Here is a 26351-nt window from a genome sequence, read left to right as displayed (position 1 = left end):
ACAAAATTTTCTGCACATATAAAATTTTGACAAAATTTTCTATAGATATTACATTTTGACAACATTCTCTATATATAACATTTTGACAACTTTTTCTTTATAAATAAAATTTTGACAACTTTTTCTTTATAAATAAAATTTTGACAAAATTTTCTATAGAAATTAAATTTTGACTAAATTTTCTATTGAAATTAAATTTTGACTAAATTTTCTACAGAAATAAAATTTTGACAAAATTTTCTACACATATAAAATTTTGACAAAATTTTCTATAGATATTACATTTTGACAACATTCTCTATATATAACATTTTGACAACTTTTTCTTTATAAATAAAATTTTGACTAAATTTTCTATAGAAATTAAATTTTGACTAAATTTTCTACAGAAATAAAATTTTGACAAAATTTTCTACACATACAAAATTTTGACAAAATTTTCTATAGATATTACATTTTGACAACATTCTCTATATATAACATTTTGAAAACTTTTTCTTTATAAATAAAATTTTGACAAAATTTTCTATAGAAATTAAATTTTGACTAAATTTTCTACAGAAATAAAATTTTGACAAAATTTTCTATAGGTATAACATTTTGACAAAATTTTCTATAGAAATAAAATGTTGACAACATTTTCCATAGATATATATTTTTGACAAAATTTTCTATAGATATAAAATTTTGACAAAATTTTCAATAGCAATAAAATGTTGACAAAATTTTCTGCACATATAAAATTTTGACAAAATTTTCTATAGATATTACATTTTGACAACATTCTCTATATATAACATTTTGACAACTTTTTCTTTATAAATAAAATTTTGACAACTTTTTCTTTATAAATAAAATTTTTACAAAATTTTCTATAGAAATTAAATTTTGACTAAATTTTCTATTGAAATTAAATTTTGACTAAATTTTCTACAGAAATAAAATTTTGACAAAATTTTCTAAAGCAACAAAATTTAGAGAAAATGTTCTATAGAAATAAAATTTTGACAAAATTTTGTATAGAAATCAAATTTTGACAAAATTTTCTATAGAAATAAAATATTGACAAGATTTCCAATAGAAATAAAATTTTGACAACATTTTCTATAGAAATAAAATTTTTCTATAGAATTAAAATCATGAAAAAATTTTCTATAGAAATAAATTTGACAAACAATCTTTTCCTCTGTTGGTTAAGCTACACTTGTAGTTTAGTCAATGTATGGTTTTAAGCTGCAATAAAAAACAACAACAATCCAAAATAAAATTTTGAGAAAATTTTCTATTGAAATAAAATTTAGAGAAAATTTTTTATTGAAATAAAATTTTCTATAGAAATAAAATGTAGACAAGATTTCCAATAGAAATAAAATTTTGACAAAATTTTCTAAAGCAACAAAATTTAGAGAAAATGTTCTATAGAAATAAAATTTTGACAAAATTTTCTATAGAAATAAAATTTTTGAAAGTTTTCTATAGAAATAAAATGTATAGAAAATGTTCTATTGAAATAAAATTTTGACAAAATTGTCTATAGAAATAACATTTTGACAAAATTTTCTACAGAAATAAAATGTTGACAAAGTTTTCTATAGAAATAACATTTTGACAAAATTTTCTATAGAAATAAAATGTTGGCAATATTTTCCATAGAAATATATTTTTGACAAAATTTTCTATAGAAATACAATTTTGACAAAATTTTCAATAGAAATAAAATTTTGACAAAATTTTCTACACATATAAAATTTTGACAAAATTTTCTATAGATATTACATTTTGACAACATTCTCTATATATAACATTTTGACAACTTTTTCTTTATAAATAAAATTTTGACAAAATTTTCTATAGAAATTAAATTTTTACTAAATTTTCTATAGAAATTAAATTTTGACTAAATTTTCTATAGAAATAAAATTTTGAGAAAATGTTTTATTGAAATAAAATTTTGAGAAAATTTTCTATTGAAATAAAATTTAGAGAAAATTTTCTATTAAAATAGAATTTTCTATAGAAATAAAATATTGACAAGATTTCCGATAGAAATAAAATTTTGACAAAATTTTCTAAAGCAACAAAATTTAGAGAAAATGTTCTATAGAAATAAAATTTTGAGAAAATTTTCTATAGAAATAAAATTTTTGAAAATTTTCTATGGAGATAAAATGTATAGAAAATGTTCTATTGAAATAAAATTTTGACAAAATTTTCCATAGAAATAACATTTTGACAAAATTTTCTATAGAAATAAAATTTTGACAAAGTTTTCTATAGAAATAACATTTTGACAAAATTTTCTATAGAAATAAAATGTTGACAATATCTTCCATAGAAATATATTTTTGACAAAATTTTCTATTGAAATACAATTTTGACAAAATTTTCAATAGAAATAAAATTTTGACAAAATTTTCTACACATATAAAATTTTGACAAAATTTTCTATAGATATTACATTTTGACAACATTCTCTATATATAACATTTTGACAACTTTTTCTTGATAAATAAAATTTTGACAAAATTTTCTATAGAAATTAAATTTTGACAAAATTTTCTATAGAAATACAATTTTGACAAAATTTTCTACACATATAAAATTTTGACAAAATTTTCTATAGAAATTATGTTTTTACTAAATTTTCTATAGAAATTAAATTTTGACTAAATTTTCTATAGAAATAAAAGTTTGACAAAATTTTCTATAGATATTACATTTTGACATCATTCTCTATATGTAATATTTTGACAACTTTTTCTTTATAAATAAAATTGTGACAAAATTGTCTATAGAGATAACATATTGATAAACTCTTCTATAGAAGTAAAATGTTGACTACATTTTCTATAGAAAAAAAATTTTGACAAAATTTTGTATAGAAATAAAATTTTGACAAAATTTTCTATAGAAATAAAATTTTTGGAAATTTGCTATAGAAATAAAATGTTGAGAAAATTTTCTATATAAATAAAATTTTGACAAAATTTTCTATAGAAATAAAATTTTGACAAAATTTTCTATAGAAATAAAATAGTGACAAGATTTCCAATAGAAATAAAATTTTGACAAAATTTTGTATAGAAATACAATTTTGACAAAATTTTCTTTAGAAATACAATTTGTCAAAGTAGATATAAAATGTCTTAGATATAAACTTTTCTATATAAATAGAGTTTTGTCAAAGTTTTTAATTTTTAAAATTGTTTTCTGTTTGGTAGTTATTTGGTAAAATGTTCTCAAAATGTTTGTAGATTATGTTAGGCTTGAGTGGCAACCGTGTTCCTTGGTCAATCAAGCCATGTCAGTCTGTCCGTCCGTCCATCTGTCTGTGAAGACACTTTTGTGATTAAAGTCTAAATCAATCGACTTCAACTTTGGCACCGATATGGGGTTTGAGTCAGAATATAACCCTATTGATTTTGAAAAAATCGGTTCAAATTTAGCTGCCATATATATCTTTCGTCAGATATGTACTCATTTACTTACTTTAAATCTTGCACAAGGAGTAGAACTAACAATTTAACTTTGCACGCTAAATTTGATTGAAATTGGTACATGTTTAAATGTAGCTCCCGTATATATCTTTCTCCCGAATTACACTCATAACGATGAAGACCTAAAGCGGCTTGTACAGGAATTTATTCAGCCTTTATGATCGAATATAGACTCCATATGGACTAACATACAACCATTGCACCACCGTGGTGCAATGGTTAGCATGCCCGCCTTGCATACACAAGGTCGGGGGTTCGATTCCTGCTACGGCCGAACACCAAAAAGTTTTTCAGCGGTGGATTATCCCACCTCAGTAATGCTGGTGACATTTCTTAGGTTTTCAAAGCTTCTCTAAGTGGTTTCACTGGAATGTGGAACGCCGTTCGGACTCGGCTATAAAAAGGAGGTCCCTTGTCATTGAGCTTAACATGGAATCGGGCAGCACTCAGTGATAAGAGAGAAGTTCACCACTGTGGTATCACAATGGACTGAATAGTCTAAGTGAGCCTGATACATCGGGCTGCCACATAACCTAACCTAACATACAATTTAGGAGACAATATTAATGTGGTTTAATATACCTTGCCATTGGTAACTGTTACCAGGTAATTCGATAGTGGAGTACAATCTTTAGTAGGACACTATACGCAATCAATGCTGGAGGCTACATAAGATACGCCTTGACCGAATTTGCGGCCGTGTTTCCTTGTTTATGTTTTCTTTCACAGTTGCCCTATTTAAATTCAAAAATTCCCACCTTGTATTAAAACACAGATGGTAAAAATCTCACATTTTCAGTTTATTTTATTTAATTTTTTCAACTCAAATCGCTCATTTCAAAGTGCCCACAAATACTTCTCAACATTTCGATTGGAAATCGATATTCCATTTTTGACCTAAATAATTTGTAAATCTATTTAACTTAATCCTCATAGAATTTTATTAACCTCTAAGCAAAAAAAAAATCAATTGGAAAATTTTATTGAAATCATCACAATGACAGCAGCACATGAATAACTGATAATATACATTCATAACAACAATTTCCTATTTTTTTTTTTTTTTCAAACCATTTCCATGCAATTGATATCGCATAAAATTAATTCCACACAATATTCTGCTGTCATAGACGTTTTTTTTTCATGTTCATGTTGAAAAACTAATTGTCCATCTACAAAAAGAAACAAAGCCGATACAAGCGATTTAATCTGTGAATATTTAAGCCAAATTTGAAGCTAATTGCAATATAATTTATTATGTCATAAATCTAATGAAGTAGCGTAATAAATCATTGACAGCAATGTGGAGTTGGAAATTGATATTTGAGTTATAACCAAAGATAATACACCTAGGAAGATTGGAAATTGGCATGCGCCACACATGTTTGTAATTGCTCTAAGACCCCATAAAGTATATATATTCTGGGTCGGGGTGAAATTCTGGGTCGATCTTTTGAAATCACGCTAACTTCCTAACGAAACAAGCTATCGACTTGAAACTGGGCACACGTAGTTGTTATTGACGTAGGTCGGATGGTATTGCAAATGGGCCATATCGGTCCAATTTTATATATTGCCCCCATATAACGGACCCCCAGATTTGGCTTGTGGAGCCTCTAAGAGTAGCATATTTCATCCGATCTGGCTGAAATTTGGTACATGGTGTACGTATATGGTCTCTATCAACCATGCAAAAATTGGTCCATATCGATCCATAATTATATATATCCCCCATATAAACCGATCCCCAGATTTGGTTTGCGGATCCTCTAAGAGAAGCAAATTTCATCAGATCCGGCTGAAATTTGGTACATGGTATTAGTATAACGTCTCTAACAACCATGCAAAAATTGGTCCATATCGGACCATAATTATATATAGCCCCCATATAAATCGATCCCCAGATTTGACCTCCGGAGCCTTTTGCAGGAGCAAAATTCATCCGATCCGGTTGAAATTTGGAACGTGGTGTTAGTATGTGGTCTCTAACAAACACGAAAAATTGGTTCATATCGGTCCATAATAATATATAGCCCCCATATAAACCGATCCCCAGATTTGGTTTGCGGATCCTCTAAGAGAAGCAAATTTCATCCGATCCGGCTGAAATTTGATACATGGTATTAGTATACCGTATCTAACAACCATGCCAAAAATTGGTCCATATCGGTCCACAATTATATATAGCCCCCATAAAAACCGATCCCCAGATTTGACCTCCGGAGCCTCTTAGAGGACCAAATTTCATTCGATCCGATTAAAATTTGGTACATGGTGTTGGTATATGTTATTTAACAACCATGTAAAAAATGGTCCATATCGGTCCATAATTATATAAAGCCCCCATATAAACCGATCCACAGATTTGACCTCCGGAGCCTCTTAGAGGACCAAAATTCATTCGATCCGGTTGAAATTTGGTACATGGTGTTGGTATATGTTCTTTAACACCCATGCAAAAATTGGTCCATATCGGTCCACAATTATATATAGCCCCCATATAAACCGATCCCCAAATTTGGTTTGCGGATACTCTAAGAGAAGTTAATGTCATTCGATCCTGTTGAAATTGGTACATGGTATTAGTATATCGTATCTAACAACCATGCAAAAATTGGTCCATATCGGTCCATCATTATATATAGCCCCCATATAAATCGATCCCCTGATTTGACCTCCGGAACCTTTGGAGGAGCAAAATTCATCCGATTCGGTTGAAATTTGGTACGTGGTGTTCGTATATGGCGGCTAATAACCATGCCAAAATTGATCCATATCGGTCTATAGTCATATATAGCCGATCCCCAATCACAAAAAAATTAGTCCATGTCGGTTCATAATCATGGTTGCCACTCGAGAAAGAATAATCTACCAAAATTTTATTTCTATCGAAAATTTTGTCAAAATTTTATTCCTATAGAAAATTTTGTCGAATTTTATTTCTGTGGCAGATTTTGGCAAAATATTATTTCTATAGAAAATTTTGTCAAAATTGTATTTCTCTAAAGAATGTTGTCAAAATGTTAATTCTATTGACAATCTTATCCAAATTTTACTTCTATAGAAAATGTTGTCAAAATGTTATTTTGTCAAAATTTTTTTTCTATAGAAAATTTTGTCAAACTTAATTATATACGTACTTAGTAGGCCTTTTTATTCCCTCCACCATAGGATGGGGATATATTAACTTTTTCATTTCGAAATATTGCTCTAAGACCCCATTAAGTATATATATTCTGGGTCGTGGTGAAATTCTGAGTCGATCTGAGCATGTCCGTCCGTCCGTCAGTTGAAATCACGCTAACTTCTGAACGAAACACGCTATCGACGTGAAACTTGGCACAAGTAGTTGTTATTGATGATCGGTCCATAATTATATATAGCCCCAAATATAAACCGATCCCCCGATTTCGGAGCCTCTTGGAGGAGCAAATTTTATCCGATCCGGCTGAAATTTGGTACATGGTGTAAGTATATGGTCTTTAACAACCATGCAAAAATTGGTCCACATCGGTCCATAATTATATATAGCCCCCATATAAACCGATCCCCAGATTTGGCTTGCGTTGCCTCTAAGAGAAGCAAATTTCATCCGATCCGGCTGAAATTTGGTACATGGTGTAAGTATATGGTCTCTAACAACCATGCAAAAATTGGTCCACATCGGTTCGTAATTATATATAGCCCCATATAAACCGATCACCAGATTTGACCTCCGGAACCTCTTGGAAGACCAAAATTCATCTGATTCAGTTGAAATTTGGTACGTGGTGTTAATATATGGCCTCAAACATCCAAGCAAAAATTGGTCGAAATCGGTCCATAATTATATATAGCCCCCATATAAACGGATCCCCAGATTTGACCTCCGGTGCCTTTTGGAGAAGTAAAATTCATCCGATCTGGTTGAAATTTGGTACGTGGTGGTAGTATATGATATTTAACAACCATGCCAAAAGTGGTCCATATCAGTCCATAATCATATATAGCCCCAATATAAACCGATCCCGAGATTTGGTTTTGGAGCATCTTGGAGGAGCAAATGTCATCCGAGTCATTTGAAATTTGGTACATTGTGCTAGTATATGGCCGTTAACAACCATGCCTAACTAGGTCCATATCGGTCTATAGTTATATATAGCCCTCAGATAAATCGATCCCCAATCACTCAAAAATTGGTCCATATCAAGTTTATAATTGTATATAGCCCCCATATAAGCGACCCCCATATTTCAATTCTGGCTCCCTACGTACCGTGCAAAAGTCCATATCGATTCGTAGTTATTTGTAGACTTACCTACACATACCTTTTTTTTCTAATATATACCACGTATGGACTAACTCACAATTTAGAAAACGATTTAAGATACCACAATTCGATTGTGGATGACAGTCTTTCGTAGAAGTTTCTACGCTATCCATGGTGGAGGGTGAAGATTCGGCCTGGCCGAACTTACGGCCATATATATTTGTTTAGTTTAATATATACCACGTATGGACTACCTTGCAATTTAGAAAACAATGTTAGGAAGTTTTAAGATACATTGCCATCGGCAAGTGTTATCGCAACCCAAGTAGTTCGATTGTGGATGACAGTCTTCAGTACAAGTTTCTATGCAATCCATGGCGGAGGGTACATAAGCTTCGGCCTGGCCGAACTTACGGCCGTTTATACTTGTTTTTATATGTATTTTAATTCTATGGTAATACTTGTCGTATACGCGTTTGGTTCGATAAACGAAATGTATGGGCCTAGCACGGTAAATGGTTTGTTGTGCTCAGCAGCCAATTTCCCATCTTCTTCTCTCTATTATCTTTGGTTATAACCCAACGGCAGTATTAGGTATGTAATGACCCTCAAACACATACAAGACAAAAACACACAAAAAACGTCTTCTGATTCAACAACGTAATTAATTGATCCAATTAATTTTTTAATTGAAATGTCTTCAATTGCCTAAAATGACATCGGCAAATTTCAATTAGTTTTTTTCAATTGATTCAATTAAAACTGATGTTGATTGCAAAACGCAATTTATTCTTTAAATAAAAACGTAACTGCCTGATTAAAAATTAATTGTTAGAAATAATTTTTTAATTAACAATTAAATAAATTTCCATCGCTTTTTTAACTGACTCTTCCAAGTTTGATTAAAAAGTTAATTGTATCAATTAATTTATTAGTTGAAATATTTTGATGATATTTTTTCTGTATACGTACTCGGCGTCACATTGGTCAGGAGTTTAAAGATTGTGGTGTCCAAAGTTAAACCGGGATATCGGTCTATATCGTCAAACCCAAATGGTGTATCGATTGTGGTATATATCGTTACAGGTTTTGGTACCGATATATACCACAATCGGTACACCACTTTGGGGATCTAAAGTAGCTCTAGATTTTTTATTTTTAGGCAAATCGAGTAATCGGTCGATATGGGTTGTTCTGTACAAGTAAAATGTTGACAAAATTTTCTATAAAAATAAATTTTTGACAAGATAATATTATTTTTGTTTTTTGTAAGTTTTTGGTAAAATTTTCTCCAAATTTTGGTAGATTGTTTTGGGCTCAAGTGGCAACTGTGTTCCTGAGTCGATCTAGCCATGTCCGACTATTTGTGACCACATTTTTGTAATCAACGTCTAGGTCGCAATTTAAGTCCAATCAACTTCAAGCACAAGTTGTGATTTGTGTCAGAAGAGAACCCTATAGATTTTGGAAGAAATCGGTTCTTAACATTAGTCACATACTAATTCTACAGGCATAAAATCAAATATAGCTCCTAAGATCAGACATTTCTGCTCAGATTGAGATAGATCTCCAATAAACATGTTCCCATAATTTCCATAAATATGAACTAGGCCCCGCCCGACTTTCTACTTTGCTCACTTGTTATTTCAGCAAATTACTTACTATGTGGCTAATGAATTGCCCAAAATATTTCACAAAAATGTAGCATCACGTACATTGCACTCCTAACTCCCCGCCTCATTTCTCATCTGTCAGAGCCATAGTTCGTAACTTTCTTTATCCCACTGTAACTCACTTAACTTCCTATTCGCTCCAAAACGGATTTCGCAAAATGTCTACGAAGTCGATGTTAACATTAATCACTCCAAATAAAATACAGGGCAAATAAGTTAACTTTAATAGCATTAACCGAGTTTTTTTATCTTCGTGATTCATTGCAGGTTTGGTGCTGGCAACTCCTTGTACAACATCGTTCATGAAATAAATACCATTAACATGCAATCGCAAGTTTTTAATCCTTAAAAGCCATAAAAATTATATACCAAGAAGAAGAAGAAAAAATAAAATCAGCACGGCGGCACGATTTCATGAAATACATGGACTCAAAGGGTGAAAAAATTCAAAAGAGATTATGCAATTGACCAAAGAAGAGAATGAACTGCAACATGCCACCATATGAGTGTTGTACAATCCCCACCACCCCGGAAGAGAAGAGACATAGACAAACTTACAAATACTCAACTGTCAATGTTAGCCAAAGATTTAGCCATAGCTTTTTTGTGGCCAAGTGGCCCAAGTCATTGCATCGAGAATATCTTAAAAAAATGGTCAATAACCAACAGACTCCAGACGAGGCAGCATTATTGTCACCCACAATTTATACGCGGAACTCCCATTATTCTATGATAGATTCTTGGTCATTCCATTACCAGTATTATGCAAATGAAATGATTGCAAACCAAGGAAATAGAAATTTCGATGACAATGGCGGCAATAAAATTGTCATGGCCTCAGAGGACTCGTGTAAACCGAAACAGACTGAGATTAAAGGAAACCCAACGAAAGGTCATTGGAAATATTCTGTGACTACAGCAAACAAACAAAGACTAGAGGAAGTTCCTGAAAAAATAGCCAATGCCACAACACAGTCAGATTATCCAATTCATCTGCATAACAAAATCTTCACAAGCAGTATTATTAGTTCAACATCCCCTCAGCATGAAAACAAGTCAAACATACAGCGACAACATCGTAAACATTATTGTACAAAAATCCTGGATAGTACAACAAATATTGGATTATCAAAACTGTATGCATTCCTGTATCTGATAAGATATTTCCATTACCCAGCTGATCTTATTAGGTTCTTTAACATGTTCCTGTTTACAATGGTGATGTTGCATTGCTTACTGATTTTACCTCTGCCAGTATCCGCAGGATGTCGTGAGGAACCCAGTCGCTCCTGTGAAGCCATCTGTCGTCCCAAATGGTTACATCCAGACAATGAGAAAATTTATTATCATGCCATACATCATCCTGTCACAGATGATAATCAGACAAATCATTCACAACGCAATGAAGTTAATGTGGACCGCTACTATTCCAGTTCGTTTGATGCATTCGATTGTCGTATACGTGCTTTGGTCCTTTTGCCCGATAACGATACTTACCTGACATCATTGCGGCGTGTGGTGCCCATCTTAAAAGTGGCCGAACAATATCTTCACGAAAGTGGTTTATTGCCATCGTTTGTAAGCTTCGATTGGATGCCCCATGATGATAAATGTGATGCTGCCTTTGCCATGGTCAATGTCATGGATGGCATTGTGAAGAATTGTGCCCATGCCATATTTGGGCCAACGTGTGATTATGGTTTGGGTAAGTTTAAGAGAGGAATTTTTATTACTTCCATGATGGGTATAATAAAAATTCAATGCGCACACTAGGTTAGGTTGGAAACAGGATCAAGTCCTTGTTTCTAGTTTGGTTCAGTTCTCCATACCTCTATACACTAAGAAAAGGAATATGATCACTCTACACATGTATCAAGAGCACAATGTAAATTTTTCACAGGGATCGTGTAACATAAAGGGTGATACGGTGAAAATTTGGTCAAGGGAAAACGCGTGTAAATCGGTGAAATCGTTTATTTAAAAATCAAATTAAATTTCTTTTTCAAGTTCAATTAGTATAAAATTCAGGGAAAATATTCAGTTAGGCATTCGATTTTCCAAATCCGAATTCCCGGGCCTCACGCTTGACACCTGCCATCAGATTTTGTACAGCCACCTTGTCCACCTTCTTCGCCGCAGAAAGCCAGTTTGCCTTGAACTGCTGCTCGTCCTTAGCAGTTTTTTTTTGGTCTTCTTTAGGTTCCGCTTGACAATAGCCCAGTATTTCTCAATTGGGCGGAGCTCTGGCGTGTTGGGAGGGTTCTTGTCCTTGGGAACCATTTGCACGTTGTTGGCGGCGTACCACTTCATGGCCTTTTTCCCGTAATGGCAAGATGCCAAATCCGGCCAAAACAGTACGGAACAACCGTGTTTCTTCAGGAAAGGCAGCAGACGTTTATTCAAACACTCTTTCACGTAAATTTCTTGGTTGACAGTCCCGGAAGCTATGAAAATGCTGCTTTTCAGGCCACAGGTACAGATGGCTTGCCAAACCATATATTTTATGTGCTTGAAAATATCTGCTACCTTTCCCCTTCCTTTTGCCGTATAAAACTCCTGTCCCGGAAGCTGTTTGTAGTCGGCTTTGACGTAGGTTTCGTCGTCCATCACCACGCAGTCAAACTTCATCAGCATCGTCGTGTACAGCCTCCGGGATCGCGCTTTAGCCGTCGTATTTTGTTTATCATCGCGATTTGGAGTCACTACCTTCTTGTAAGTCGATAGTCCGGCTCGTTTTTTGGCTCGATGCACGGTTGTAGACGATACATCCAGCTTATTTGCGGTATCTCGGAGAGAGAGGTTAGGATTTCGCTTGAAACTTGAAACCGGCTACTCTGTTTGTCGTCTCAGCGGCTTCCGGTTTTCGATTTCCCCCCGATCCAGACTTCCTGACTGTCGACAAACGTTCCCCAAACACTTTAATTACATTTGTAACGGTTGATTTGGCAACTTTTAGCGATTTTGCCAGCTTAGCGTGCGAGTAGCTCGGATTTTCGCGATGCGCGAGCAAAATTTTGATACGCTGCTCTTCTTGCTTGGACGGCATTTTGACAACTGAAGAGTGAATTCCAAAATCAAAATAGGAGCAACATTCTACACACACACACCTTCAAAATGAGGGGTGTTCAGGGTTTTTAAATGCAAAATTGAAAGAAATACGTCAAGTTTATATTGACCAAATTTTGACCGTATCACCCTTTACTTGTGGCATCACTGTTAAGGAGTCGCTAAAAACGAAGACAAAACTCATTATGGGATGAGATGCAAATGCACTTCATAGTATTTTGGGAAGTTGTGATGCTAATGCAAGGGTCGCTAATAAAGTTTATTTTGCGTACTACACCGGTAGTTTGCAATAAGGGGGATGCCCCAACCTTCGTCACCAAAAATAGGCAAGAGATTTTGGACATCACTTTGGCCTCTCCGGAACTGAATGATAAGATATGTGAGTGGCAAGTTTTAAGGGAACATAGCTTCGAACATTAGTTTCAAATTGGCTTTTCGTAATTGAAAGACCATTAAGTTAGGTTAGGTTGGGAGCCACCGTGGTGCAATGGTTAGCATGCCCGCCTTGCTTACACAAGGCCGTGGGTTCGATTCCTGCTTCGACCGAACACCAAAAAGTTTTTTCAGCAGTGGATTATCCCACCTCAGTAATGCTGGTGACATTTCTGAGGGTTTTAAAGCTTCTCTAAGTGGTTTCACTGCAATGTGGAACGCCATTCCGACTCGGCTATAAAAAGGAGGTCCCTTGTCATTGAGCTTAACATGGAATCGGGCAGCACTCAGTGATAAGAGAGAGGTTCACCAATGTGGTATCACAATGGACTGAATAGTGTAAGTGAGCCTGATACACCGGGCTACCACCTAACCTAACCTAACCTAGGTTAGGTTAGATATAGTGGCAGCGCGATGAATCAGGCTTACTTAAACTATTCAGTCCATTCCCCACGGGAAATGGATCAACCCCAGGACCGGTACAGAGTTAGTTCCAGGTGTGTATGAACCAGTCACAGTTCTGGTCCAAGCGTATGGAAGGGACCGGTCACTTAAACATGGGTTTGTCATTGGCTGAGAAAATTTACGCTTTAGGATACAACTTGAACTCATTCCAAACGACACGTCCTATCATAACATAGTAGGACTATCCCATTGACAACTGTTCATGAAAAAGTCTGGGCCAAACTTGTAGGACCCTGTTTCCATCCGTATCGCGCCAGAAAGGATTATGTTGAACAATAAATAATTCTGATAGTTGTATTGTAGTAAAAGTGTGGATTCAAAAAGATTTTAATATATAAATCAATAAATTATTAATATATAAATCAATAAATTATATGGCAGTTAAAAATTTTGATAAACTGGAGCACTAGTACCAGTCCATTAGTGGCAATTTGCACAAATCTCTCGTAGGGTTGTGATACCACAGTGGTGAACTTCTCTCTTATCACTGAGTGCTGCCTGATTCCAGTTTAAGTCCAATGACAACGGACCTCCTTTTTATAGCCGAGTCCGAACAGCGTTCCACATTGCAGTGAAACCACTTATAGAAGCTTTGAAACTCAGAAATGTCACCAGCATTACAGAGGTGGGATAATCCACCGCTGAAAAACTTTTTGGTGTTCGGTCGCAGCAGGAATCGAACTTGTATATGCAAGGCGGCATGCCAACCATTGCACCACGGTGTCTCCCAGCATTACTCAGAGGGGATAATCTACCGCTGAAAAACTTTTCGGTGTTTGGTCGAAACTGGGATTGAACCCTGGGAACTCCTTTTTCTAACGTAGGATCTTCGACCACGATCCTGTGTATGCAAGGCTAGCCTGCTAACCATTACCGGTGGTCCCTAATACCTCTATGCCAAATTGTTTCCAAGTTGGCTTAGGTCCCCACTACCTTTTTCGCTATAGGGGAGGATCTATATCTTGTGAATGTAAAACAGTACCATAGGTGGAGCTCCAAGATCTCATATTTTTCATTCTATATATACGACATCACCTTTCGCTATTGCTGTTCAGCCCAAATGTGCAGCCAACTCTAGGCTACCGGTCATGATTCTAACGACCTTTCTCACCTTCCTTTTTTGCGACCCTTCTTACCTTCAGGTTGGATCTTGGGATCGATATACCTGTAATCCAGGGCTGTGCTGGGAATACATGCTGTGGTTCTAAGAGCACCTCAATGTGACACCCAAAATGTTAAGGTATTTTGTGGTCAAAATTGTTATACCATCATAGGGTGGCTAAGGAGGAAAATCATAAAGGAAGTTATATTAACGATCGCAGATGTCATCAAAAACAAAAGGGTAAGATTAAATGCCTGTAAAGTTGTCTTCATTATATTCTCGGCGCTGTTAGGGACGGTGTAATAGATGGTAGCCAAAGGTAGACCAGTGCCAGAGATATAACTCCAGCATGTGCATTTCCTTGTTTCACTACACATGAGTTTGACTTAATATCTCTAAAGTCCAAGTCCGACTGGCGTTCTTAGACTTAACGTAGCACCAAAGGTTTTGTACCAGCAGATTGCCTCGGTGTTTTTCATTGTAGACTGCTGAGACTCGCTCTTTTACCTTTGGTCCATTAATCCAGCTTTTCTTCGATACTTTTCTTGGTTGACTCCTTGTTATACTTGAGATTTGAGGATTCCCTAGCCTCTTGGTTTTCAGTCGGTCAGATTCCCTTCCCGTTACGTTGTCTTTTTAATGGTCTCCATGGAAAGGTCATGTACAACACTCGACTTTCTCACCTCCAAGACAGTGTTCCTTCCTTTGGCTCCATTCCTTGCCTTCATTTGGCACCATTCCTTGTCTTCCTGTTTCGGTGCCTTTCTTAATAGATTCCATTGAAAGTTCCGTTCCAACCTTTGTCTCTTTCATTTTAAATACACAACGTTGATCCTAACATCTTTTCTTTTGGTTTTGGTCAGTATGCTCAAGAAGCCTTGACTATAAATCTGCAAAATCTATACTGTAGTGAACTTGTGTCGTCCTGTCATTTAGACCGTAGTACTAGTCATTTTTGTGAAGATCCTAGAACTATGAATGCCATCCGCTCTCACAGCCTAAAAGTCACGCTGAAGCAAGAGAGAAACTTCGTCTCCACCAATATCCACCTATAGACGATTATCGACGCATATGTAGAGACTGATCCTATTAGGATCAAACCTACCTCTATTCTGCATTGAGATATATATCTGACCCTTTGCTTTTCAGTTGGTCCGAGTTCTTGTCTTCTCCATTGCCGTATCTAGACATTTTAATCTATACTACAGTAACAATATATAATGGAAAATCATATATAGGTTTTCACATTATAGGGGGGCTAATTTTTTTCTGGAGGCCTTACTACGCTTATGGTCTTCTCACTTTGAGGGAACTCCTCTCCAACCCATGCCATTCTTATCTTGGTCAATCGTATGAAATCCTCGAAACGGAGAAGTCGCGCAATAACTTTTGAGAAACTTCGTCTCCAGCGATATCCACCTATTTTCCGATAGCGTCATCTTAGGCTTCAGCCTCAATATCAAGCCTATCCGTATCCTCCATTGAGCCTTGTATTTGGTCCCTTGTTTGGGCCGAAGTCCTTGTCTTCTCGCTTCGAGGAAATTCTAATTCAACCCTGCCTGCTGTCTGATTCTATTATTAAGACAGTAGTATTGGTAAGTTTTTGTGAAGGCCCTCTATGCAGTCAGAAGTCGCGCTGAAGCAAGTGAGGAACTTCTTTTCCACAAATTCTGTCTATAGACTCATATTTAAAGATTGATTCTATTAGGCTCGAATAGTACCATCTTTGGCTTCAGTCTCTATCTCGTGCCTACACTTATTCCGCATTAAGTCCTGCATCTGGTTCCTTATTTTTAAGTTACCACGAGTACTTGTCTTAATCTATCCAACCCTTGAATTCCTCATATTGACCACTCTTGGTCACTAAGAACGTCTTTCCTTTGGCTTCGGTCAGGATGGGCAAGGAAACTTTGCCCAGTTCTCCAATACTTTATTTTGTTGACCAAAAACATACTGAATCTATTCTATCGTAAACTTGCTGTCTCATTCTATTATTTAGACTGTTGTACGTGTGTTGATCATTTATATGAAGACCTTACAATAGTGAGTGAGATTCCCTCTCACAGCGGAGAAATTGCGCTGAGGCTAGTAAGGAACTTCATCTCCGCCGATATTTGTCAGACTATGGACGCATACGTAAATATTCATCATATTGCCCAGCAAAAAATACTTCAGCAGTAAGAATTTAGTTGCGCTATTTGGTATATAATAAATAGGTAGTGTATTCACACTGCATGTATCGGTGGCAGTAACGTAAATGAGTAATCAAACTAGTTTATGATCATTCGTTTACGTTATTGCAACCAATTCATGCGGTATAGATGCATGAAAGGTAGTGCTGTTTTCCTTCACGCCAACAATGCTATACTCAAGATTATATACTCAAGATATTATACTTCTAGGCAATATTTCTATTAAAATGAGCAATTATATCAGCGCTATATAGAAGCTGCTCTACATCGGGATATCTCCCACAAAAATCAGCGCTGATTCGGTTGTTTTGTAAGCTGTTGGTACTGCCTCTCTCCCTTATAAACCTGCTGAAATAGTGATCCATTTTTTTGCTGGGGTAGCACCTAAGGTTTTGTACCCGCAGGTTGCTACTTTTCCTAGTCTCTTCGCCCAGGCGGAGGTTGACCTGAAGACTACTTCCTTCAATGGGATTGCTACACCAAGTTTCTCGATTCTCTGCCTATGACATGGCACGAATTTGACTCCGAAAATCTTGGGCTATTTGGTGGTCGTAATTGTTATGCCATCAATAGCCTTCGTACTTCTGCTGTCCTTGTTGCAGGTTGCCTCAGTGCATTTCTTTCTAGACTCCTGGGACTTTTACCTTTGGTCCATTATCATCCAGCTTTTCTTCGGTACCTTTCATGGTTGTTTTGCTGAATAGACAAGATGCTTTTATTCGTATTGATATAGACGAACAAGAATGCCATGTTTTAGTTTATGTCTGTGTGGACAAGAAGGCTTGGGTCAGGTGCATTTCTTTCCCCAATTTTTTATACCCTCCACCATAGGATGGTGGTATATTAACTTTTTCATTCCGTTTGTAACACATCGAAATATTGCTCTAAGACCCCATAAAGTATATATATATTCTGGGTCGTGGTGAAATTCTGAGTCGATCTGAGTATGTCCGTCCGTCCGTTGAAATCACGCTAACTTACGAACGAAACAAGCTATCGACTTGAAACTTGGCACAAGTACTTGTTATTGATGTAGGTCAGATGGTATTGTAAATGGGCCATATCGGTCCACTTTTACGTATAGCCCCTATATAAACCGATCCCCAAATTTGGCTTGCAGACCCTCTAAGAGAAGCAAATGTCATCCGATCCGGCTGAAATTTGGAACATGGTGTTAGTATATGGTCTCTAAAAACCATGCAAAAATTGGTCCACATCGGTCCATAATTATATATAGCCCCCATATAAACCGATCCCCCGATTTGGCTTGCGGAGCCTCTAAGAGAAGCAAATTTCATCCGATCAGGCTTAAATTTGGTATATGGTATTAGTACATGGTCTCTAATGACCATGCAAAAATTGGTCTACATCGGTCCATAATTATATATAGCCCCCATATAAACCGATCCCCCAATTTGGCTTTCGGAGCCTCTAAGAGAAGCAAATTACATCCGATCCGGCTGAAATTTTGTACATTGTGTTAGTATATGGTCTCTAATGACCATGCAAAAATTGGTCCACATCGGTGCATAATATATAGCCCCCATATAAACCGATCACCAGATTTGACCTCCGGAGCGTCTTGGAAGACCAAAATTCATCTGATTCAGTTGATATTTGGTACGTGGTGTTAATATATGGCCCATGCAAAAATTGGTCGAAATCGGTCCATAATTATATAAAGGCTCCATATAAACCGATCTCCAGATTTGACCTCCGGAGCCCCGTGGAAGAGCAAAATTCATCCGATTCGGTTGAAATTTGGTACGTGATGTTAGGTTAGGTTAGGTTATGTGGCAGCCCGATGTATCAGGCTCACTTAGACTATTCAGTCCATTGTGATACCACATTGGTGTACTTCTCTCTTATCACTGAGTGCTGCCCGATTCCATCTTACGCTCAATGACAAGGGACCTCTTTTTTATAGCCGAGTCCGAACGGCGTTCCACATTCCAGTGAAACCACTTAGAGAAGCTTTGAAACACTCAGAAATGTCACCAGTATTATTGAGAGGGAATAATCCTCCCGTTTTCAAGTTATTAATTTATAACGGTATATCTCGAAAAGTTGATCGGATAGAAAAAACCATGTGCAGGTGTGGATTCCGCATCCCAAATAACCTTAAAAACAATATTCAATTCTTAATCAACAGAACCATTGTTCCCTCGTGTAATCAATTGGTGCGTGTCATGTGGCCTTTAACTAAAAATGGGATAAAAGTGTCCTACGGTACTATAAATTCCGTTAGAGCTGGCGGGCAGCTGTACTTGCCGGCCCTTAGTTGGGGAAAAACTATCAAGGTCTGCAGCGGTGTCTTCCCTACAATAATGAATGCAATCACAGAGGTGAAAACGCGCTGAAGTTAGAGAGGAATATGGTCCCTTCAGCCATCTGCCAGTATATCGACACAAATGTTCAAATTATTAGCAACTAGTAGTGTCATCCCTTTCTTCAGCCTCTCTCTCTCTCTCTCTCTCGAACCTATCCCTATTCTGCATTCATCCCTGCATCTGTATATTTTATACTAGAGGTGTGCGCGTGACACGAAATTGCCGTGACACGCGTGAATCACGTGAAACGTTAACAAAATCTGAAGCAAATTTCGTGAATGTGCGTGAATGGGACTGAAACAAATATGTCGTGCATGAGCGTGCGTAAAAAATAAAATCGGTTCGTGTATGTGCGTGAATAAAATTTCTGAAAGATCACGCTCACGAAAAAAATCAAGATTTAATTTTTTCTCATATGTTGACTGAAATTAATTTAGCTGTCGGACTATATTCTATTCATGAATTTTGTTACCTTTGCTCATTCCCGGTTGGAAAATGTCGTGGGTCTCGTGAATTTGTCGTGAGTCACGTGAATTTGTCGTGAATCGTGCGTGATCATGAGTCTTTGAAAGTAGTTCGTGCATGAGTACTGATTTTCATTTCGTGAAAGTGCGTGAGTGTGAGTAGCTACCACACATATCGTGCATGAGCGTGAGTGAATAAATATTTTGCTTCGTGAATTTGTGAATTTGATTGAAATTTCACTCACGCGCACACCTCTATTTTATACCATTGTCTGCATAATAGGCGGACTAAAATCCTTCTAATTCGCCTAATAGTTCATATATAGAGACGCTCCTTATTCTACTTAGGCCATCTGGATTATTCCAGATTGAGCATACTTTTAAAATTTGAAATATGAACTGTCTGCAACATTTTTCTATAACTTTCGATCAATTTTGTGAATATTTTGTTTAAACATTTCTTCTGTCTTTGCAGCTGGTGTGGGACGTATTACAAAATATTTCAACAGTAATGGGACACCACTAATAACAGTCGGTGGAGCAACATTTGATTTTGAAAGTAAAAAGACTACATGCTCAGATGAATTTTATATGATGCTGAGGACTGGTGTTCTAAGTTTTAAAACTCTTTCAGATCTAACCATAAGTGTTATGAAAAAGTATGTAAAAGACTCCACAAAAAAGAACCTAAAAGAGCATTGTGTTGGTAATTTTGTTCTATATTATTTTATTTTCAGATTTAAATGGTCACGATCGATTTTTTTCTATGATCGCGATGGCCAACGTTGTGTTGCTGGTCAACACACTTGTTTCTTGATGATGAAAACTCTGGGCGAACAAATGCGTAAAGAGAATATGATATTTTCGCAACATTGGATATCACGGGATCAAAAACATCGACATGTGGAAATGATAAGGGAAATTGGCAATAAACATTCAGGTGAGTCGGAACATGCCCTCTAATAAGGATGGTTTTAGTAAAATAATTGAATTAAAGATAATTGCATTAAAATTGGTTTTATGAAAGTTCATTAACACATATGAAAATCAGTGAAGATTTCATAGAATTCGGTCAAAATTTTAAGACGCAAGAATTTTTTTGGTTGTATCTTAAAAGATACAGTGCGCTTTTAAGGGTTAAAGGAAAATTAACAAGTATATACGAACTTAAGTTCGACCGGGCCGAACCTTAATTGAATCGGGATATATGGGGGTTGTACCAAAACGTAAATTGCAAGCAAATCTAGATGCTCAAAACCCCTATTAGGCGGGGTCGGTTTGTATGGGGGCTATATCAAAATCTGAACCGATATAGCCCATCTCCGAACTTGACCAAACGACTTTATACAAAATTTCAGCACGATAGCTTCATTATTGAAAACTGTAGCGTGTCTACAACAGGCAGACATACGGACATTGTTATATCGTCTTAGAATTTCTCCATGATCAAGAATTTATATACTTAATATAGTCGGAAATCGATATTTCGACCTGTTGCAAAGGGAATGACAAACTTATTATACTCCCATCACTATTCTATTGTGGTGGGCATAGAAAGGCAAGAGACAGCCATGCAACAACTTTTTGTTTCAGTTAATTTTTAAATTTTTGAAGTAAAGAATAGTCGTAGAGTTGAATTTATAGGGAAATGGGAATGTGATTTAGTATTGACCTAGAAGGTGATTCGAAAACCATTAGTTTCAAATTGAACCCATCGAAGTATGGGACCATTATTTCTGGTAGCTACATCTCACACATAACCACCAGTCCATCCCAGCAAAAAAAGCGTCGCCAAAAAAGTAATGAAAATGTTTTTTGGATCCGGAAGTGGCGCAAAATTGACGCAGAAGCGATGAATTTAACATGGGCTTGTCATAGGACGAAAGTCCGCCATTTCAACAGCCGGTGCACTGAATTTGTATCACTTCTTTAGGTGTGATCCGAATTCAATGTTTTGGATGTAAATTAAAAAATTCTGCAATATTTTGTCAAATAAATAATTTTTATAATTTTTTATAATTTTTAATGGATTCTAACGCTTGTTTGAAACGTTTGACCTTAAATATTTTCAAAAATTCACAATTTTCCCAGATTTTTTTTTTCATCTTCTGAAAGTGCCTTTAAACTTGTGCCTTTTTAAGAACTTCCAAATTTTTTTGCAGGGATGTTATGGAAAATTTTCACTACAGGATGACATGAGATCACCACAGTTGGTAGAACTCTACCAAAAATGCTAAATTTTTTTACTGTTTGGTAGATTGGTAGAATTCTTGATGTTGTGGTAGATTTTGCAAAACTTTAATCTCCACCTAAGAGGTACTTTAATTTTCTATATAAATAAAATTTTTACCAAAATTTTCTGCAGAAATTAACTTTTAAGGAAAATTTTCTGTGGAAATAAAATGTGTATCCAATTTTGTAAACAAATACATTTTTGACAATATTTTATATGGAAATAAATTATCAAGAACATTTTATATAGAAATAACATTTTTAACGAATTTTCTATAAAAAGAAATTTTTAACCAAATTTTTGACCGAATTTTCTATAGAACAAAATTTAAAAAAAAAATCCAATAAACTCAATATATAAAAAAATATATTTGTAAGAAAATGTTCTGTGGAAATAAAATTTTGAGAAAATGTTGTATAGAAATAACTTTTTGAGAAAATTTTATATAGAAATAAAATTTTGACCGAATTTTCTATAGAACGAATTTTTTTTAACAAATTTTCTAAAGAAATAAAAGTTAGAAAAAGTGGTCTATAAATGCAATATATATAAACAAATTTTTAAGAAAATTTTCTGTGGAAAAAATTTATATCCAATTTTCTATAGAAATAAAATTTCGACAAAATTTTATATAGAAATACATTTTTGAGAAAATTTTATATAGAAAAAACATTTTGACCGATTTTTCTATAGATAGAAAAAAATGTTAATCAAATTTTCTATAAATAGAAAATTTTGAACAAAATGTCTTTAGAAATAAAGTTTACAAAAAAAAATCTAAAATTCAATACGTAAAAATAAATTTATAAAATTTGTGAATATAAAATTGTTATATAATTTTCTATAGAAATAAAATTCAATAAAGAATTAAAATTTTGAGAAAACATTATATAGAAAATGTTCTGTGGAAATAAAATTTTGAGAAAATTTTGTATAGAAATAACTTTTTGAGAAAATTTTATATAGAAATAAAATTTTGACCGAATTTTCTATAGAACGAATTTTTTTTAACAAATTTTCTAAAGAAATAAAAGTTAGAAAAAATGGTCTATAAATGCAATATATATAAACAATTTTTTAAGAAAATTTTCTGTGGAAAAAATTTATATCCAATTTTCTATAGAAATAAAATTTCGACAAAATTTTATATAGAAATACATTTTTGAGAAAATTTTATATAGAAAAAAAATTTTGACCGATTTTTCTATATTTTTCTATAGATAGCAAATTTTGACAAAATTTTCTGTAGAGAGAAAATTTTGACCAAATTTTGTATAGATAGAAAATTTTGACTAAATTTTCTATAAACTCATAAATTTTCTATAAATAAAGTTTGTATCCAATTTTCTATAGAAATAAATTTTTGACAAAATTTTATATGGAAATAAATTTTTAAGAAAATTTTTCTCTATAAAATTTTTGACAAAATTTATTTTCTTAAAAATTTTATTTCTACAGATCATTTTTTAAAAAATGTATTTCTATATATTGAGTTTATAGAAAATTTTTTTTTCAAAATTTTGTTTCTATAGAAAATGTTTAACGAATTTTCTATAGATAGTCAATTTTGACCAAATTTTCTTTAGAAGTAAAATTTAAAAAAAAAATATAAATTCAATACATAAAAATAAATTTAAAAAAATCTATGGAAATAAAATTTTTATACAATTTTCTATAGAAATAAACTGTTGACAAAATTTTATGACGAAATAAAATTTTGGGATAATTTTATATAGAAATAAAATTTTTACCACATTTTCTACAGAAATTAATTTTTGACCAAATTTCCTATAGATAGAAAATTTTGACCAAATTTTCTTTAGAAATAAAATCTTGAAAAAACAATTTTTATAAATTCAATAGATAAAAATAAGTTTAAAAAAATCTGTGGAAATAAAATTTTATACAAATTTCTATAGAAATAAAATTTTGACAAAATTTTATAAAGAAATAAAGTTTTGACAACATTTTATAAAGAAATAAAATTTTGAGAAAATTTTATATAGAAATAAAATTTTGACCGAATTTTCTAAAAAAATAAAATTTTGAAAAAATGATCTCTAAATGCAATATATACAAACAAATTTTTAAGAAAATTTTCTGTGGAAAAAAATTTGTATCCAATTTTATATAGAAATAAATTTTTGAGAAAATTTTATAGAGAAACAAATTTTTGACTGAATTTTCTATAGATAGCAAATTTTTACCAAATTTTCTGTAGATAGAAAATGTTGACCAAATTTTGCATAGACAGAAAATTTTGACTAAATTTTCTATAAATTCATAAATTTTTTATAAATAAAATTTGTATACAATTTTCTATAAAAATAAATTTTTGACAAAATTTTATATGGAAAAAAATGTTTAAGAAAATTTTATATAGAAATAAAATTTTTACCCAATTTTATATAGAAAAACATTTTTAACCAAATTTTCTATAGATAGAAAATTTTGACTAAATTTTCGTTAGAAATAAAATTTAAAAAAAAATTGTGGAAATTCAATACATAAAAATAAATGTAAAAAAATCTGTGAAAATAGAATTTTTATATAATTTTCTACAGAAATACAATTCTATAAAGAATTAACATTTTGAGAAAATTTTATATAGAAATACAATTTTTACCGAATTTTCTTCTGAAAGAAATTTTTTTACCAAATTTTCTATACATAGAAAATTTTGACCAAACTTTCATTAGAAAAAAAATTTAAAATAAAAATCTATAAATTCAATACAAAAAAATAAATTTAAAAAATTTGTGGAAATAAAATTTATATACAATTCTCTGTAGAAATAAAATTTTGACAAAATTTTATAAAGAAATAAAGTTTTTAGGACATTTTATATAGAAATAAAATTTTGAGGAAATTTTATATAGGAATAAAACTTTGACCTAATTTTCTATAGAACGAAATTTTTGACCAACTTTTCTAAAGAAATAAAACTTTGAAAAAATGGTCTATAAATGCAATAAATTTGTATCCAATTTCCTATAGAAATAAAATTTCGACAAAATTTTAGATAGAAATAAATTTTTGAGAAAATTTTAAATAGAAAAAAAATTTTGCCCGAATTTTCTATAGTAGATAGAAAATTTTGACCAAATATTGTATAGATAGGAAATTTTGACTAAATTTTTTTATAAATAAAATTTGTATCCAATTTTCTATAGAAATAAATTTTTGACGAAATTTTATATGGGAATAAATTTTTAAGAAAATTTTATATAGAAATAAAATTTTTAACGAATTTTCCATAGAAAAAAAATGTTAACCAAATTTTCTATAAATAGAAAATTTTGAACAAAATTTCTTTACAAATAAAGTTTACAAAAAAAAAATCTAAAATTCAATACGTAAAAATAAATTTAAAAAATTTGTGAATATAAAATTGTTATATAATTTTCTATAGAAATAAAATTCAATAAAGAATTAAAATTTTGAGAAAATATTATATAGAAATAAAATTTTTACCGAATTTTCTTCAGAAAGAAATTTTCGACCAAATTTTCTGTAGATAGAGAATTTTGACCAAATTTTCGTTAGAAATAAAATTTTGAAAAAAAAAATCTATAAATTCAATACATAAAAATAAATTTAAAAAAATCTGTGGAAATAAAATTTTTATACAATTTTCTATAGAAATAAAATTTTTAACGAATTTTTTACAGAAATAAATTTTTGACCAAATTTTCTGTAGAAATAAAATTTTGAAAAAATTTTCTATAAATTCAATATACAGAAACAAATTGTTAAACAAATTGTTTGTAGAAATAAAATTTGTATCCAATTTTCTATAAAAATTAAATTTTGACAAAATTTTATATAGAATAAAATTTTTGAGAAAATTTTATATAGAAATAAAAATTTTACTGAATGTTCTATTGAACGAAACCTTTAACCAAATTTTCGATAGATAGAACATTTCGACCAAATTTAGAATAGAAATAAAAATTTGAAAAAAAAATCTATAAATTCAGTATATAGAAATAAATTTTTAAGAAAATTCTCTGTGGAAATAAAATTTTTATCCAATTTTCTATAGAAATAAATTTTTAGAGAATATTTTATATAGAAATAAAATGTTGATAAAATTTTATATAGGAATAAAATTTTGGCCGATTTTTCTATAGAAAGAACTTTTAAACAAATTTTCTATAGTTACACAATTTTGACCAAATTTTCTTTTGAATAAAATTTTGAAAAAAAATTTCTATAAACTCAATATATAGAAATAAATTTTTACGAAAATTTTCTGTGGATATAAAATTTGTATCTAATTTTCTATAGAAATACATTTTTGAGAAAAATTTTATATAGAAATACATTTTTGATAAAATTTTGTATAAAAATACATTTGTGATAAAATTTTATATAGAAATAAATTTTTGATAAAATTTTATATAGATTAAAATTTTGAAAAAAAAAACTTTCTATAAATTCAATATATTTAAAAATTTTAATTTCCTGTTATTGCATACTACCAAAGTCTATTGTGAGTAAATTCTCCCGTTTTGTAGAAGTGGTAACTTTACTTTGTTGGTGCAAGCTAAAATCGTTAAAAAGTTTAAAATTCGATAGATTTACAGTTCAAGGGATATTTGTACACACAAAAGATTTTCGCTAATAGTAGGGGCCATTCATTCAT

General features: G+C 32.4%; 1 protein-coding gene across 1 annotated transcript in view; it reads left to right on the top strand.

Moving 5' to 3' along the window:
- The window catches only part of LOC142221043 (atrial natriuretic peptide receptor 1), a 472193-nt gene that overhangs the window by 47966 nt on the left and 397876 nt on the right, over positions 1-26351 (top strand). Inside the window, exons 2-4 of the mRNA XM_075290535.1 lie at positions 9687-11124; positions 19946-20129; positions 20208-20410. Of these exons, the coding sequence (XP_075146650.1) occupies positions 9900-11124; positions 19946-20129; positions 20208-20410 (1612 nt within the window). The 5' untranslated portion in view covers positions 9687-9899. The remainder of the gene's footprint in view (positions 1-9686; positions 11125-19945; positions 20130-20207; positions 20411-26351) is intronic.

Source organism: Haematobia irritans, chromosome 1 (assembly GCF_050003625.1).
Source record: "Haematobia irritans isolate KBUSLIRL chromosome 1, ASM5000362v1, whole genome shotgun sequence".
In the NCBI taxonomy this organism is placed as follows: Eukaryota; Metazoa; Arthropoda; class Insecta; order Diptera; family Muscidae; genus Haematobia; species Haematobia irritans.
This window is presented reverse-complemented; position numbering and strand designations above follow the sequence as displayed.